We start from the raw sequence: 15,748 nt of genomic DNA on the forward strand, positions 1-15,748 counted from the left end.
AATAATAATAATAATAATAATAATAATAATAATAATAATTTCTAATAATTAGTGTATCAATCTTTGCATCTGTAACAGTTGTGCAGCATGATTATTCGTTTTATTATATTTTCTGTGACGTTATCTCTGTACTAATATTGTTATTAATTTACTGCTATATAATATTTTGTAAAACGTTTCTACATTGTCGCAGTATATAGGCGGAACACTATGTATGGACCTATCATATTATATACTGCATGTGGTAAATCAAATATTGAATAATTATTAATTAGGAATAATAAGTGTATATCGAAGTTTTTCATACTATTTTATTTATAACTTCATGTTACTGTTTTGGTAGCTACGTTCCATTAGACATTTGTCATAAACGCAGGAAATAAAGCCTTATTTTTACCGTGTGAGCAAAACATATGTGTATCTTATCTGTCGCCTTCCATACAAGGTAAGACATGTCGCTGAGATGACCTTGTACTGTGCTTCTATTTATTACGAGCGTATCACGACCGATCTTATCTCGCTCGACCGAGTTCAAGCTAGCGATTTAACTCCAATGCAGCACTCTGATGTACAGTCTTAGAAAAAAGTTTTGTCGCACAGATACTTTATAGACTTAAGGGGTTAGGTATAGTTTACAGCAGTAAATTTTTGTAGATATTAAACATTTTTTTTCCTCCATTACTGTATCTTTACTGTATTAGTATGTATAAAACACTGCCCTTCTGCTATATGAAAAAAATATTTTTAAGATTAAAAAAAATTATATATATATTTTTTTTTTTCAAAATTGAAAACTGTGACATTTCACTGTAGTGATGAAGCGTTTCCCTCGTAACTAAAAAACTATCTAACATTCTATGATCAAATTTTTTGGGTGTATTTATGGATGTCATATCTACAATATGATGCAAAATCACTTCTCTACCTTTGAAAGATTGTTTGATAAAAAATAAATTCATTTTAAAAATTGTCAATTATCAGTATTTTTTCCAACACAAAATAATTATTTATTTATTTATTTATTAAGGAATATAGTAGAAAGAGCATGATATTGTAAACACGAGTTTCAGCAATAAAGTAAAAGAGAGAACATAAAAAAGTTAAGTTAATGAGTTATGAGGGAAAGGCTTCATCATTGCACAGTGAACTGCCACCATTTTAAATTTTGAAAAAAAAAAAATAATAAATATATATATATATATATATATATATATATATATATATATATATATGCCTATAAATAATTTTTTCTAAATCGTAAAAATATTTTTATGCTCAACCATGCCGAACTGCAGTAATTATATACCTGGTAGCAGCCCTTTAATGGACGTCATTAAAGTAAACCTATTCATTGAAGTTCAGGTGTTCCACGAATCAGAAAATACCATTGTAGCAATATGAAAGCGCAAGTATCGATTATTCTCGGATATGCAATCGAAAGACAACTAGCGCGAGATTAGACAATATTAAACTCAGTCGAAAAAAACAACACACAAATTAACATCAATTCACCGTCATCTTCCAGCCTTTCACAAAGCACATTCCCGCAAATTCATTTTACCAATTGCCGGAAGAAATCGATATGGTCGAGCATAAAAAGTCGTATGAAATTCGACTATAATGGTACTTAAGACGCTCATATGAAAATTATGAAACTCGCTTGCGCTCGTTTCATAAACATACTCGCGTCTTAATTACTACCATTATAGGCTCGTTGCATAATGTACTATTTTCATATAGCAGGAGGACAGAGATTTAAACATACAAATTTTCAATACTGTACACGATACAGTAATGGAGAAAAAAATGAATATTTTCAAAAAATTTACTGCTGTAAGCTATACCTAACCCCTTAAGTCTCAGAAAAGAGGCAGTGCGCATGATCAGAAAACGAGCGATCTAGTTCACAAGAGAAAGGCTAGTTAAAGTAATAAAATTAGTTTTGTTTCCTTGTATGTCTGATCATGCGCACTGTCTCCTTTCTGGGACTTACAAAATATCTGTAGGACAAAACTTTTTTCTAAGAGCACAATAGAATATGTCATTTTTACTATTTACACTACAATAAAATAAATTTCGTATTTGCAATGTTATATGCGGATATATGTGACGTCATATAGGCATGTCACGTCATCCAACTTATTGAGCGAGAAAACAGTGACTCTTCCTTGGATAATATCCAAAGGGTAAGCGTATTTTCTAAATTCGTCCGTTAATCAGTGTCGAACATATAAATGAACAGACCAGGCATGTCAATTGATGCCCACAGGAGCAAGCGCGCGCTTTAGAGCCCAGGAGAGCCTCAGCGCTTTACAGCGGAAAGGAAAGAGACAGACGAAAGAGGTGATATATGCCGCTTGGTCGAGCTATATTCAGGGATGGCCAGCACTGATTCAATAGATAAAGGAAAGAGAACTTATTAAAACTGTATCCATGTTAATTTTTAGATTTGTCTGATAAGTATGAGTGCATTATAAGAATGTAAGTTTTAATTTTAATGCTCATTTTTCACAAGTTTGATTTTTTTATTCAAAAGAAATATTTTCTCAACTTTTCATATAGAAAAGTGAAATTTACAGGTATAGGCCTATTTATTTAGTAGCCTTACAGAATGTTTTCGTAAATCTAATAAACCGTACATACGTATTACTGAAGATAGTGTATTGAAATTTTTGAAAATATTCGCATGGAAATTGTTTGTCAGAAAATGAATTAACAAAGCAACTACTATTACATCGTAAGCAGATTTCGAGAAAGTAATTTAATATTCTGATGATAGGAAGTAGCTCAGAAATATCACCTTAAAAGCATAATGCGGTAAGAGTTTTGTTATGTAATATTAGTTATTCCTAAAAGAGATACAGTACCTAGGTAACTTTGCTTTGTACTGTAATACTGTTTTGATTAGTTTATTGATTACTTTTGTAATGCTGAAGATACCATCAATATAAATTCCAACTTATCATGTCATACTCAATCTCTTCCTTTGGAATATCACTTTCTTTATCTTTTCATCCACTTAATACAGTATAATATTATACTACTATGGAATTTAAGTGAATATTCCTTCTGAAATCTCTATTATGTTATTAAGATTTAAAACACATGTGCAATATTAAGAAATCAGTGTTAGTACTTTTGTTTCACAGACAATGTAGATAATATTAAACAGAAAGAATCCATATAAAAATAACGACATAAATTTTCACGTTCCGTTTGAAGTTTGTGCACCACTGTTTTCTTAATCCAACAGGTTGCTTATTCATATACACAACCCTTCCTCTTTCCATACTTAGCGCTTGCTGCCCGCGCACGACGTCAAGGTCAGAAATATGCGCTTGCTTTGACATCACTGGAATAGACAAAAATTTGGAAGCAATCTAAACTACACACGATTCTTACGTTCTTGTAAGAGTCATAGGATTTATCCAACAAATTATGAAAGTTCTGAGCAAACGTCATTTCTATTTCGATATTCATTCTGCCAGTGCTTACTATCGCCACATTATAATTTCACCGACTGTGAAAGTCGTTTTAGTTTTGAAAGAAACCTGGAATAAAGCACCTTCTTACCTCGAATCGAAGTTTAAAACATTATTAATATCTAGGCCTATATTTAGTCGCTAGGTAATCACTAGTGGCAGGAAAGCAGACGATTTGGTGAAGTCCCTTTTATATGCACGTTGATCCACGAAAATAATTACATTCCAAATATCCACTAATGATAAAGTAACTGAAAACACAGAGCACACTACCTCTTCCAGAGCTCGAATCGTGGTGCGGTTGGCACTGGCAACTGTTTCCAGCAAGTTGTTCTCCATGCTACGGACGTCCGGTCACAACTGATGGTCTACGGTACAGATGCGCCCTATGTTATGATAGAAGGTCACGTGATGCGAAATGTTGATTCTTCACCGTAACTCCAGTACTTTGGACTGAACACCTGACGTAAGAATTCTGGCAGCAAACGTCTCTAGTTAAATGACGCAATGACTTCATAATATTCCTGTACGGAAGTCTAAATTCCTACCTGTATAGGGAGAAGAATTATGAGAGATCTTGAATGGATGACATATTTGTGATTAAAGTTTCCCGTGGTTCTTCATCAAGGAGAAGTTTGTAATTCTTTAGCTAACATTATTTTCCAAATACTACGCTAAACAGAGACGTTAAAATGAAAACAAAATGTGATGCTTTTCAAATTACAGACACTATACGGATATGATAAGCAGAAAACATAATTGAATGGCTTCCTACAAAAACGACGTAGCTCCATTTTTATAAAGTTGTGGGGGGGAAATAGATAGATAGATAGATAGATAGATAGATAGATAGATAGATAGATAGATAGATAGATAGATAGATAGATAGATAGATAGATAGATAGATAGATAGGTAGGTAGGTAGGTAGGTAGGTAGGTAGGTAGGTAGGTAGGTAGGTAGGTAGGTAGGTAGGTAGGTAGGTAGGTAGGTAGGTAGGTAGATAGATAGATAGATAGATAGATAGATAGATAGATAGATAGATAGATAGATAGATAGATAGATAGATAGATAGATAGATAGATAGATAGATAGATAGATAGATAGATAGATAGATAGATAGACAAGTAGGTAGATAGATAGATAGATAGATAGATAGATAGATAGATAGATAGATAGATAGATAGATAGATAGATAGATAGATAGATAGATAGATAGATAGATAGATAGATAGATAGATAGATAGATAGATAGATAGATAGATAGATAGATAGATAGATAGATAGATAGATAGATAGATAGATAGATAGATAGATAGATAGGCAGGCAGGCAGGCAGGCAGGCAGGCAGGCAGGCAGACAGACAGACAGACAGATAGATAGATAGATAGACAGACAGACAGACGGATAGACGGACAGACGGACAGACAGACAGACAGACAGACAGATAAATATTCAAATTTTAACCGAGCTTCTTTCCTTTTTCAGAGCATGTCCTATGTAACAAGGAATTTCATTTCATCACTCACTCATTTATTACAATAAAATTTATAGGTGAAATATGAAGAAATAATGGAGCTACATCCTTTTTGCAATGAAACTGGAGATAATTAGCCACATTTTTCACTGAATACACATCTACTGTGCGGGTATCATAAACTACTACAAGAGACATAGTATATATGTGTGTGTGTGTGTTTTTTTTTTTAGAAAAAAAAAATTGAATGAAACATTTCATAGTGTGTTTTGGGGATGCCATTGATTTAATTCCCAACATGCTCAGTCAATTTAAGAGAACAATGTATTATGATAATGAATGATAGAAAGAATTTTAGTTTTGTTCCTTAAATGTGCAGAAATTTGATCCAAACAAATGTAACATTTTAAAATTTCTTTTCGGAACGAAAAGTTATATTTGTTCGGATGAAATTCCTGCACGTTTGAAGGACAAAACTAAAGTTATTTCAATCACATATTACCATAATACACTGCTCTGTTAAATTGATTGAGCTTATTGGAAATTAAATCAATGATTTTCCCAAAACACGCTATGAAATATATTATATAAAACAATTTTATCTCGAAAAGGAAGCAAAAATTAGCAAAATTATATTACACTTTTGTGTTTGGAATATCTCAAAGAATAACTCCCTATAATTAACGACATTAAGTACAGTTCATTCTGTATACTGTATAGTTCCAGGAACTGCCTAATTTTTGCAACGAAACGAATGGGAGCAAAGCCTTGCAAGCCTTTATTCATTTATTTTATTTTCATTTAAATGAAGGCTTGTAATATAATATACAGAGTGTTTCCGAGATAGTGTTACAAACTTTCAGGGATATATGGCGAAGGGCACATGTACCAATTTGAGATAAGGAACCATGGTCCGGAAATGACTGAGTCGAAAATTACAAGCAAAAATAGTTCTGTGGAAATGGAATTGTAATTTGGCACCAAGTGCCCTCCTTCCCTTAACTTTTGGAACAGTTATGGAAAAATTATATGGGCCGGATGTCTCCTACGTGGGTACTTGCCCCGATATAATCTGTGAGCTTGTCTACTGTTCCCATTGGCTCATCCGTATTTGAAAATCAGGTCTGATTATTCCGTTCTCGTGTACTCTTCCATTTCACTAGGACTGATCGATTGGACAGTGCAACTTGTATACATACACTGCTGTCTACAGACGTGCATATCAGGACCGACAATATCCGTTAAACATTACGCTATCTGCATTGCTTTAGTGTAGTTTCATGTCCCCACCCCTCAGACAGCGCACTGAATGGAATACTTTAAGTAGACAACGTAAACAACGTCAGATGAATACAGTATGTGTAAGATGTTCAGATAAATACACATAAATAAGGTGTACAGAGGGATAAAATTATTTCATTTCCACACAACTATTTTTGCTTGTAACTTTCGACTCGGTCATTTCCGGACTAGAATTCCTTACCTCAAATTGATACATGTGTCCTTCGTCATCATCCCTGAAAGTTTGTAACACACCTCGGAAACATCCTGTATATATGTTAAATCGTGTACTTTTAATATGTAAGTTTTTAACTCTAGAGACATTGATAAAATTAAATGGTATGCAGAAATAGAGGTTAATATATTGTAATTTCTAAAACAACAAACGTATCTGATGATGTCGCAATTAAGAGCGATGAAAACGTTAATACGAATATTTAATTATGTAATATAAAGGAATTGTACCTTGTATATAGCATGTTAAGTCACTGACGGAAAAATAATAAATCCACTAATAGATAACGGCTGCAGTGCTAGCCTTTGGGTTCTTCCTCCGGAAGAGAGAAATAGAAAAAAATCCCTTGCAAGTTCTGGCCCCCTGCATGCTCTCCCAAAATTGCGAATGCTAAAGCCGCTACTGGGAAGGTCTTTATATACAGGGTGTAACTGAATACACATTACAATACAAAGTACTGGGTTTGTAGAGGGGGCAAAGTAGATCGAATTTTGAGTCTATAATCCATAATCAGAAACGTACCGTTTTTGTGCTGCACCTGAAAATGTTATGTGCACAGGCATATTTTACGTCCTTTTCAAAGCTTTGTATCTCCTACCACCCCTTCCTAAGGACCTATTTACTTGGTATCTTGGTATCTCTGTTCGAGACATTACTAGAGTTGTTGGAAGCAGTTTTATTCAACACTTGTTATCAAATATTTGATATGATGGTGCTCTTTCTCACTTTTCAATTCACGTCAGAGCTCACATCAACCTAATACTGTACTCGTATTTGTGAGGAGATGAATGAGCCAAGATGGCCCAATGATAAGGCCTTCACGATCACCGTATTTAATACCAATGGACTTTCATCTTTGGAGCCACATTGAGACTTGAGTCGGAGGAAGATCTGAAGACACAAATTCTGACCGTGGCAGAAGAGATACAGAACATAAACATTCTTAAGAGATTGTATCAAAATATGCTTCGCATGTTCAATATTTTCAGTGAATTTGAAGGCCATTTAGAGTAGCCCTTGTAGCACACGATACACCTAGGCTATATACAGGGACATCATTTTATTTCTACTAATATTTCTAATATTAACCTGGCTATACCTTAGGATCAACGGTTGATAACAGTTCGCAACCCCCTTCCACGACTGGAGTTCGATGATACTGGCGTAAAATACAAACAAATCACTTTACTAGGTATAGGAGGGAAGAAAAGTAGTTCATCCATTTACGTAAACTAGGAAATATCACGCTTTTGAGTTTGATAATTTTCATTAGGTTTTTGTTTAATCAAAATACAGTACTGTATTAACAATAAGTGTTTTTACTCACGAATTGAGCTGTCCATGCGGACGTATTCATTATGCAGTGTATATTATACACTACACTATAGAGAATGAAGTTAAATTGAAAAAAATCATGATATGGATATTTAAACATATTTTTGAAAATGGTGGCCGTTCATTTCGACACAGGCTTCAGTTCTAATGTGTGTAATTCCAATTACCAGTTTCGTCCTTCGTACTAGTAACTCATGTTGAAATAATTCTGTACCTACTATGTAAAAGAGTACATTACGTACTGTAAATTCAATCTTCACTTCTGCCCGACCCGAAAAGATATAATTACTCAGACATGCTATCTACTGTCCGTCCAAGTGGTTATGTCGCAGGGTCGTAGAAAGGGGGGAAATCAAGTGACAGTTAATTACTTAAAGAGGTCCTTTTATTTAAGTTATTTTAAACAATTGTATGGGTATAATATTACCTAAACGTCCTAACAGAAATTAATGTTCTCAGAAAGAGCTAAGACAGCCCAGCCACTAGCGTTTACAGAGAGGCGAATAGAAGGAAATGGCGGAAACCGGGATGCGACGTAGGCAAATGGACGACAGTACCTGTGGGAAAATGATGCAATATTGAAAGCTCTTTCGTCACTGGAAAACGCGAACATATTTTTGGAACGTACTGTTTACTATGACCGTAAGGCTACTATGACTGTGTATGCGGTCTTGGATCTGTGTGGAGGACGGTTGAACTTCATTAGTAGAAGGGGTGGGAGTGAAGTACATTAAAAAACTCAGGTACAATAAAAATTGAAGTAAAAATAAAATGATGTCCCTGTATAAACAATATCACAGAAACAAATACCAAAGATAGCGATCACGTGACTCGCATGATAGCATGAAATTTAAGTTTGAGATTGTAGTACGAAATTGGCAAGTCTCTGAATATGGGGTTCCTACAAATTCTAAGACCATATCAATGCATTAATCAGATACAACCTGTGTATGGAATTTTCAGATGTAACTAGAGAAGTGAGTAATGGTAGTAATAGGACTAATAATGATAACATTAGTACGCAATGAGTTGATGCATAAGCCGTTAGCGTTTTAAATTGAATAAAAATTTTACTAATGTATACAAACAAAATACATGAAGTAATCAATAATATAATCTCCTGAATTGTTATGACTAACTCTCAATGTTTTGCTTTTTTTTCACGCCTGAAGAAATCAGAGGATTTGAAGTTGGAGAAATCGTGAAGCAATTTTGAAGAGCATCTTTGTTATTAAAGGATATTCCCAGGAGGAAAGGGAGCAAGAAAGATAAAAATCTGTTGGAGCAAGATCAGGAGAATAGGGTGGATGTGGAATAACCTCCCAGCCGAGCTCTTGGACATTCCCTTTTGTAATGTTAGCGGTATGCGGACGGAATTATTACGTTGCAGAATCATTGGATGCAGTTTTCCCGTTCTTTTTTCATTAATTCCGGCCTCAAGGCGATTACGTTATTGGCAGTTTTGGCTACATTCCTCGAAAGCAATTCGTAGTAGATAATTTCTTTGCCCCATTAGATGCACGATATTAAGTTACTTGGATGAATACCAGCTTTTGCATGGGGAATTGTTTTTCTTTTTTGTTACGGCTCAGCCATTACTTTCTGTCATTGATGTTGATATAAAGACAACATTTCTCGTCAACAGTAACAATCTGGGATGAAATCGATCGATGATGTTGACGAGCAAGCGAACAATCACAATTGGCAACACGTAGATTTTTATTTTTCTCTCGCTCAAAACGTACATTGCTCATATCTCAAATTTTATTACTTTGGCTATGGAATGCAAATGTCACACGGCGGCTGACAGGTTACAATTCATCATATTGACCAATTTCTGAGTTATTTGACGTGGATTATTGTGAATTATAGAGTTTAAAGTCGGACGGTGTTCCTGAACGTGGAGAATCACTCATGCCAAAGTCGCCCTCTTTCAAAGAGAAAACCATTTTCGTACAACTCTTTCTCTGATGGCGTACTTACTTACTTACTGGCTTTTAAGGAACCCGGAGGTTCATTGCCGCCCTCACGTAAGCCCGCCATTGGTCCCTATCCTGAGCAAGATTAATCCATTCTCTATCATCATATCCCACCTCCCTCAAATCCATTTTAATATTATCTTCCCATCTACGTCTCGGCCTCCCTAAAGGTCTTTTTCCTTTCGGCCTCCCAACTAACACTCTATATGCATTTCTGGATTCGCCCATACGTGCTACATGCTCTGCCCATCTCAAACGTCTGGATTTAATATCCCTAATTATGTCAGGTGAAGAATACAATGCGTGCAGTTCTGTGTTGTGTAACTTTCTCCATTCTCCTGTAACTTCATCCCTCCTAGCCCCAAATATTTTCCTAAGCACCTTATTCTCAAACACCATTAACCTATTTTCCTCTCTCAAAGTGAGAGTCCAAGTTTCACAACCATAAAGAACAACCGGTAATATAACTGTTTTATAAATTCTAACTTTCAGATTTTTTGACAGCAGACTGGATGATAAAAGCTTCTCAACCGAATAATAACAGGCATTTCCCATATTTATTCTGTGTTTAATTTCCTCCCGAGTATCTTTTATATATGTTACTATTGCTCCAAGATATTTGAACTTCTCCACCTCTTCAAAAGGTAAATTTTCTCTGATGGCGTTCTCCCCGTAAACGACATAAAAATAATGATTGCAGAGGCCTCCGATTTCTATACTTTTCGGTTGAACTGTAGCAAAGAATGTGCGGAAATGTTCGCTTTTTCTGCTTGACATTCCATTTTCTTAACACCATAAAATTAAAAACTTCAAGACATACTGAGCAACAAAATAGTATGAAATTAAAATGACAAATAATACATCCTAAACAAATTTCTAACAAAGGCCCCATTGCCATGAAAAGAAAAACTCTGCGTTTATGCGTGTACCTTCAGCAATAAATAATTAACTCGTAGTTAACATATTTTGTAAATTATTTTTAGACTGTGTTTTATTTAGCAATGCTTTCAACGTCAATATTCAAGTTGGAAGAGAAATGGACGTGTTGAGAGTTCTATCAGCGGCTTGGTTATGTTCTTTTACACAGCAAGCCTTCCTACTCAATTCACCTCCCCGAATATGCCATAGTAAACAATTTATCTTCCTTTAAAAGTCGGAATCGAACCTGCGTATTTCAGACCTAACATCATATCCACAAGAATATCCATAACGACTTATAATTTAAGTTTTACAGTAATAATGATATAAGTTAGTTTTTGTTTTATTTATTCTTTTTAAGAAACTCTAGAAATATCCACTTAAGAACGTGAGTTTCGTCTTGTACTCTGTTTTAAAAGAAAAAAATTCAGCGGCCTTCGGAATTAGAACTGGAAGCCAAGATCTCAAATTAAGATGATATCTAAACACCGTAACGAGTTCAGTCACTTTGTATTTACTTGAAATGAGTATTCCATTTTTTTTTTCGCGTCTGACCCACTTTAATTGATTTAGGGGCGCGACACTGTCTGAAATCATTGCCGAATCTGTCAAAAGCTTCATTCTAATTGCACAATTAGCCTGTGAACCGCGGACGCATCGAGTTACTAATTAATGAGGGAAAGACTGGTAAGCAGATGGTATTTATTTTGATAATGAGGGAACGAGAAAGACTGTCTCTTCGGAATCATTAAATTAAGAATGCAACCAGGACGAAGATAATGAGCAACTGTAGAGAACACAAACTATCCCGATCGATGTTAATTTGTAACTCTTTATACCAGGGTTGGGCAGAATTATGCACTCTGTGGTTGCACGGTGTACTACGAGAGAAGTGTGCTTATAGAGTGCACGAAAACCGGTTTATTCAAGTTGCGGTACGTACTGTATGTTTCAAAAGAAAATGTTATTCTACCAAACTAAATAAGAACACAAAGTAATGAAACTCTTCCTTTAAAAAAAAAAAAAGTCTGTTTCACATTAATTCATATTACTCAATTTCTCAAGATTTGGAGAAACTGTATTAGCACAAGCTATGCGAAGAACTGCCGTTAAAAGCCCATCATTTCTTGTTTGAGATTTGTTTATTTTCGTAATAGAAAATAACTGTTCACATCTGTAAGTGGAACCAAATAAACACAAAACTTTCTCACACAGCTTATGCAGATTGGGAAAGCGTCCTCTTGGGAATCCGTCATAAAACTGCATAAGACTAGACCTTGAATCATATTTCGCTCACATCTCTCCATCACATCGCAGCTCAATCAATTCACACTATAATGAAGGGGGCACGTCATCAATAATCAGTTGGAATCAGAACTTGTAGCAAAAATACGCAAATCCATTTCCAGGCAATCTAAATCGTGGAACCTTGATGTTAATTCCTCTAATAGACCGGATAGAATACATGCGTACATTTCGAAATTTTCACTGTTCAAAATTCTATGCGCTTAGATAAGGATGGGAAATGATATATTTCGCCCTTTTGCATTTGACGTATCCATAACAGCAATTTCTCCTTAAAAGCTGCAATTCTATCTGCAAATTGTGTATTAAGAATTTCTTTTCCCTGAAGTCCTAAATTTAGCTCATTTAAAAGCTGTAAGATCTGTTACAGCTGCTGGCACACTACAGCGCTCGCACTTGGAATTCCTCGTGCGCACGGAGGGCAAATGCATTCAAACGCCCATCGCTTCTTTATACAATGTATATTTCCATCTACACAAGTTGTCGCCCTCGGTAGCGCAGTTGGTATAGCGCTGGCCTTCTATACTCGAGGTTGCGGGTTCGATCCCGCCTGAGGTCGATGGCATTTAAGTGTGTTTAAATGCGACAGACTCATGTCAATAGATTTACTGGCATGTAAAAGAACTCCTGTGGGACAAAAATTCCGGCACACCGGCGACGTAATATAACATCTGCAGTTGCGAGCGTCGTTAAACAAACCATAACTTAACTCTACACAAGTTTACAGTGAAGATTATGGAATACATATGGAATCATTCGTACACTTCTTTTAACACTTGAATATAAATAATTGATACACAAACTACACCAATACATAAACGAAATACACCCAAAACTCCAATACACACTGGAACTCGAAAACAATAACTCCATAAATTTCCTAGACATCACCATAACAAAAGTTGACAACAAACACACATTCAAAATATATAGAAAAAAAACACACACACATATCTAATCACCCCACACAACACAAACATGCTGCATTCAGGACAATGGTACACAGATTACTCAACATAACCATGAGCCAACAACACTACAATGAAGAAGTGAACACTATCAAATACATAGCACAAGAAAACGGTTACAACCCAAACATAATACACAACATCATAAGGAAGACAAAACAAAAACTCTACAAACACAAAAACACACAAAACACAACACAAACACAAGAACCCAAGAAATACAACACACTAACATACGAAAACAAAAACACACACAAGAGTTAGTTATTGGGTTATTTTACGACGCTGTATCAACATCTAGGTTATTTAGCGTCTGAATGATAATGATAATGCCGGTGAAATGAGTCCGGGGCCCAGCACCGAAAGTTACCCAACATTTGCTCGCATTGGGTTGAGGGAAACCCCCGGAAAAAACTCAACCAGGTAACTTGCCCCGACCGGGATTCGAACCCAGGCCACCTGGTTTCGCAGCCAGACGCGCTAACCGTTACTCCACAGGTGTGGACCACACACAAGATCGCATCCTTATTCAGAAACCAGAAATACAACATAGCATACAGAACAGAAAACACACTACAAAGACATCTCAACACACAAACAACACAAACAAATAAATATATACAACCACACAGGCGTATACAAACTCACATGCAATAGTTGCGACAGTTTCTACATTGGACAGACAGGCAGATCATTCCAAACTCGATACAAATAACACATTAAAGCAATAACCAGAGGACACAATACATCTACATATGCCGAACACATAACTAATGCTAACCACACATACAATAACATAAATACAGACATGGAAATCCTACACATACAACCCAAAAACCAGAAACTCAACACACTAGAACAATATGAAATATACAGACATACTAAAACACACCCTGATCAAATTCTCAACACATAGTCAATTTCAGAACACACACACTATTTGACACCACATTTCAACACTTTTCAACAATCGAACGCACCCACACAACAAGGAGCGAAGTTCGAGAGGATGCCGAGATCTAGTAGGCTCTGAGGATGGTGTGAAGAAAAACTGAAACAGCTGTAGCCGCACATGCTACACAATTAACACGAGTAATATCGCCATTTAATCAATTATTTATTATGGAATAGTGTTGGGATGGAAATTGAAAGAATGATAAAATTGTGAATGAAAGACATTTGTTTGTGTTTCTGATATAAAAACCATATTGAGTTGATAAAATGTTTTTGAATTAGAACTACATCTTTCTTCTCACTAGGAATGAAAGGGTATCTTGGGAATAGATCGCCACATAAAAATACACTCGCTTTGTACAGTATTACCACAGTATAATACATACAGTCACGAAGCTTGAGGTGATTTTTTGCATTTCTAGCGATACAATACTCCAAGCGGTTAGCAACTGAGAGTACTAGGAACAATAGACTGTGCGATAGTAGCGATCCTAGTTGCCAGCAACTAAAGTTCAATTGCCATTGGATGCATATTCTCTACGTATGGAGTTTCGTGACTGTATGCAGGGCTACTAGACTGTGGTATTACCTTGTTTCTCCTTGTACCCCTAGTTTTTCTTATATTGCCCTTGTTCTCCTTGCAATCCCCATATTCTCTTTACATTCCACATATTCTCTGTGTATTTTCTTTATTCTACTTGCACTTCCCTTGTTCTTCTTATATTTCGCATGTTCTTCTTGTATTTAATTTGTTCTGCTTGTATGCTTCTTGTTTTTCTTGTATTCCTCTCGTTCTTTTTGTATTCACCCCTTTCGTCTTGTATTCCCCCTGTTCTTCTTGGCATCCCTTGTTGTCCTTGTCTTCACGTTTTCCTCCTTGTATTCCTCCTTTGCTCTTGCACTCCCTTTGTTCTCTTCTTTCTCTTGTTCTCCTTGACTTCCTGTTGTATTCCTGTCCTTCCCTTTGTTTTTCTTTTCTTCCATTGTTCTCCTTGTCTTCCCTTATGTTTTTTAAATTCCCTTTCTTACATTTGTTTTCAACTGTTCTTATTGTCTTGAACGTCTTCTCACTGTTCTCCTTATATTCCAGTTCTTATTTCCTCCCCCTTTTTATCATTGTATTTCCTTTGTTGGTTTTATATTCTTCTTGTACTGTCTTCCCCTTATACTCCTTGCATTCCTCTTTTCTCTTTGCATTCCCCTTGTTATGCTTGTTTTGTTCTTGTTCTCCTTGTCTTTCCTTGTTCTTCTTTTCTTCTTCTTCTTGCATTCCTCTTGTTCTCCTTCTATTCCCCTTGGTATCCTCGTATTTTCTTTAATCTCCTTGTATCCCTCTTTTCTCCCCGTATTGCTCTCGTTTTTCATGTATTCCACTCGTTCTCCTTGTATTCCTCTTGTTCCTCCGGTGATAGTGAATTGTATAGTTTACAGAGCGAAGGTTGCCGAGATATTTCTTAGAGTTCTCCCGTTTGTCTCCATCATTACACCATAGCTATCCATTTCAATGTTCATTATCATAATTGCAATTGCTTTACCCAAAACAAAGACGGCGTGATGTAGGCCTAATATTGCGATGACACACAGATATTATCAGCCTGAGGAAACCATATTAAACTTTCGACACTGCAACGGGACTCCATCGGAACCGTTAACACGTGCAAGCTGAATCGACAGATGGCACCAGGTAGCTGAGTTACAATATCTCCGAGAGCATGATCGTTCGGAACTCACGGAACTCAACGTAATTCCTAAGATAGGAGAGGTAGAGGACAATAACCCCAACAGAGGCTGCAGTGCCAGACTTCTTGCTGTTTCT

General features: G+C 35.9%; 1 protein-coding gene across 5 annotated transcripts in view; it reads right to left on the reverse strand.

Annotated features, from left to right (window-relative positions):
* Positions 1-15,748, reverse strand: part of Lsd-1 (lipid storage droplet-1) — a 109,123-nt gene that overhangs the window by 69,430 nt on the left and 23,945 nt on the right. The window contains exon 1 of one of the 5 annotated variants that reach the window (XM_069824179.1): positions 3,756-3,897. The exons of the other annotated variants lie outside the window; for them this stretch is intronic. Coding sequence (XP_069680280.1) covers positions 3,756-3,821 — 66 coding nt within the window. The 5' untranslated portion in view covers positions 3,822-3,897. Of the gene's footprint in view, positions 1-3,755; positions 3,898-15,748 lie in introns of those variants that run through there. 5 annotated transcript variants of the gene reach the window in all.

Source organism: Periplaneta americana, chromosome 4 (assembly GCF_040183065.1).
Source record: "Periplaneta americana isolate PAMFEO1 chromosome 4, P.americana_PAMFEO1_priV1, whole genome shotgun sequence".
NCBI classification, from domain to species: Eukaryota; Metazoa; Arthropoda; class Insecta; order Blattodea; family Blattidae; genus Periplaneta; species Periplaneta americana.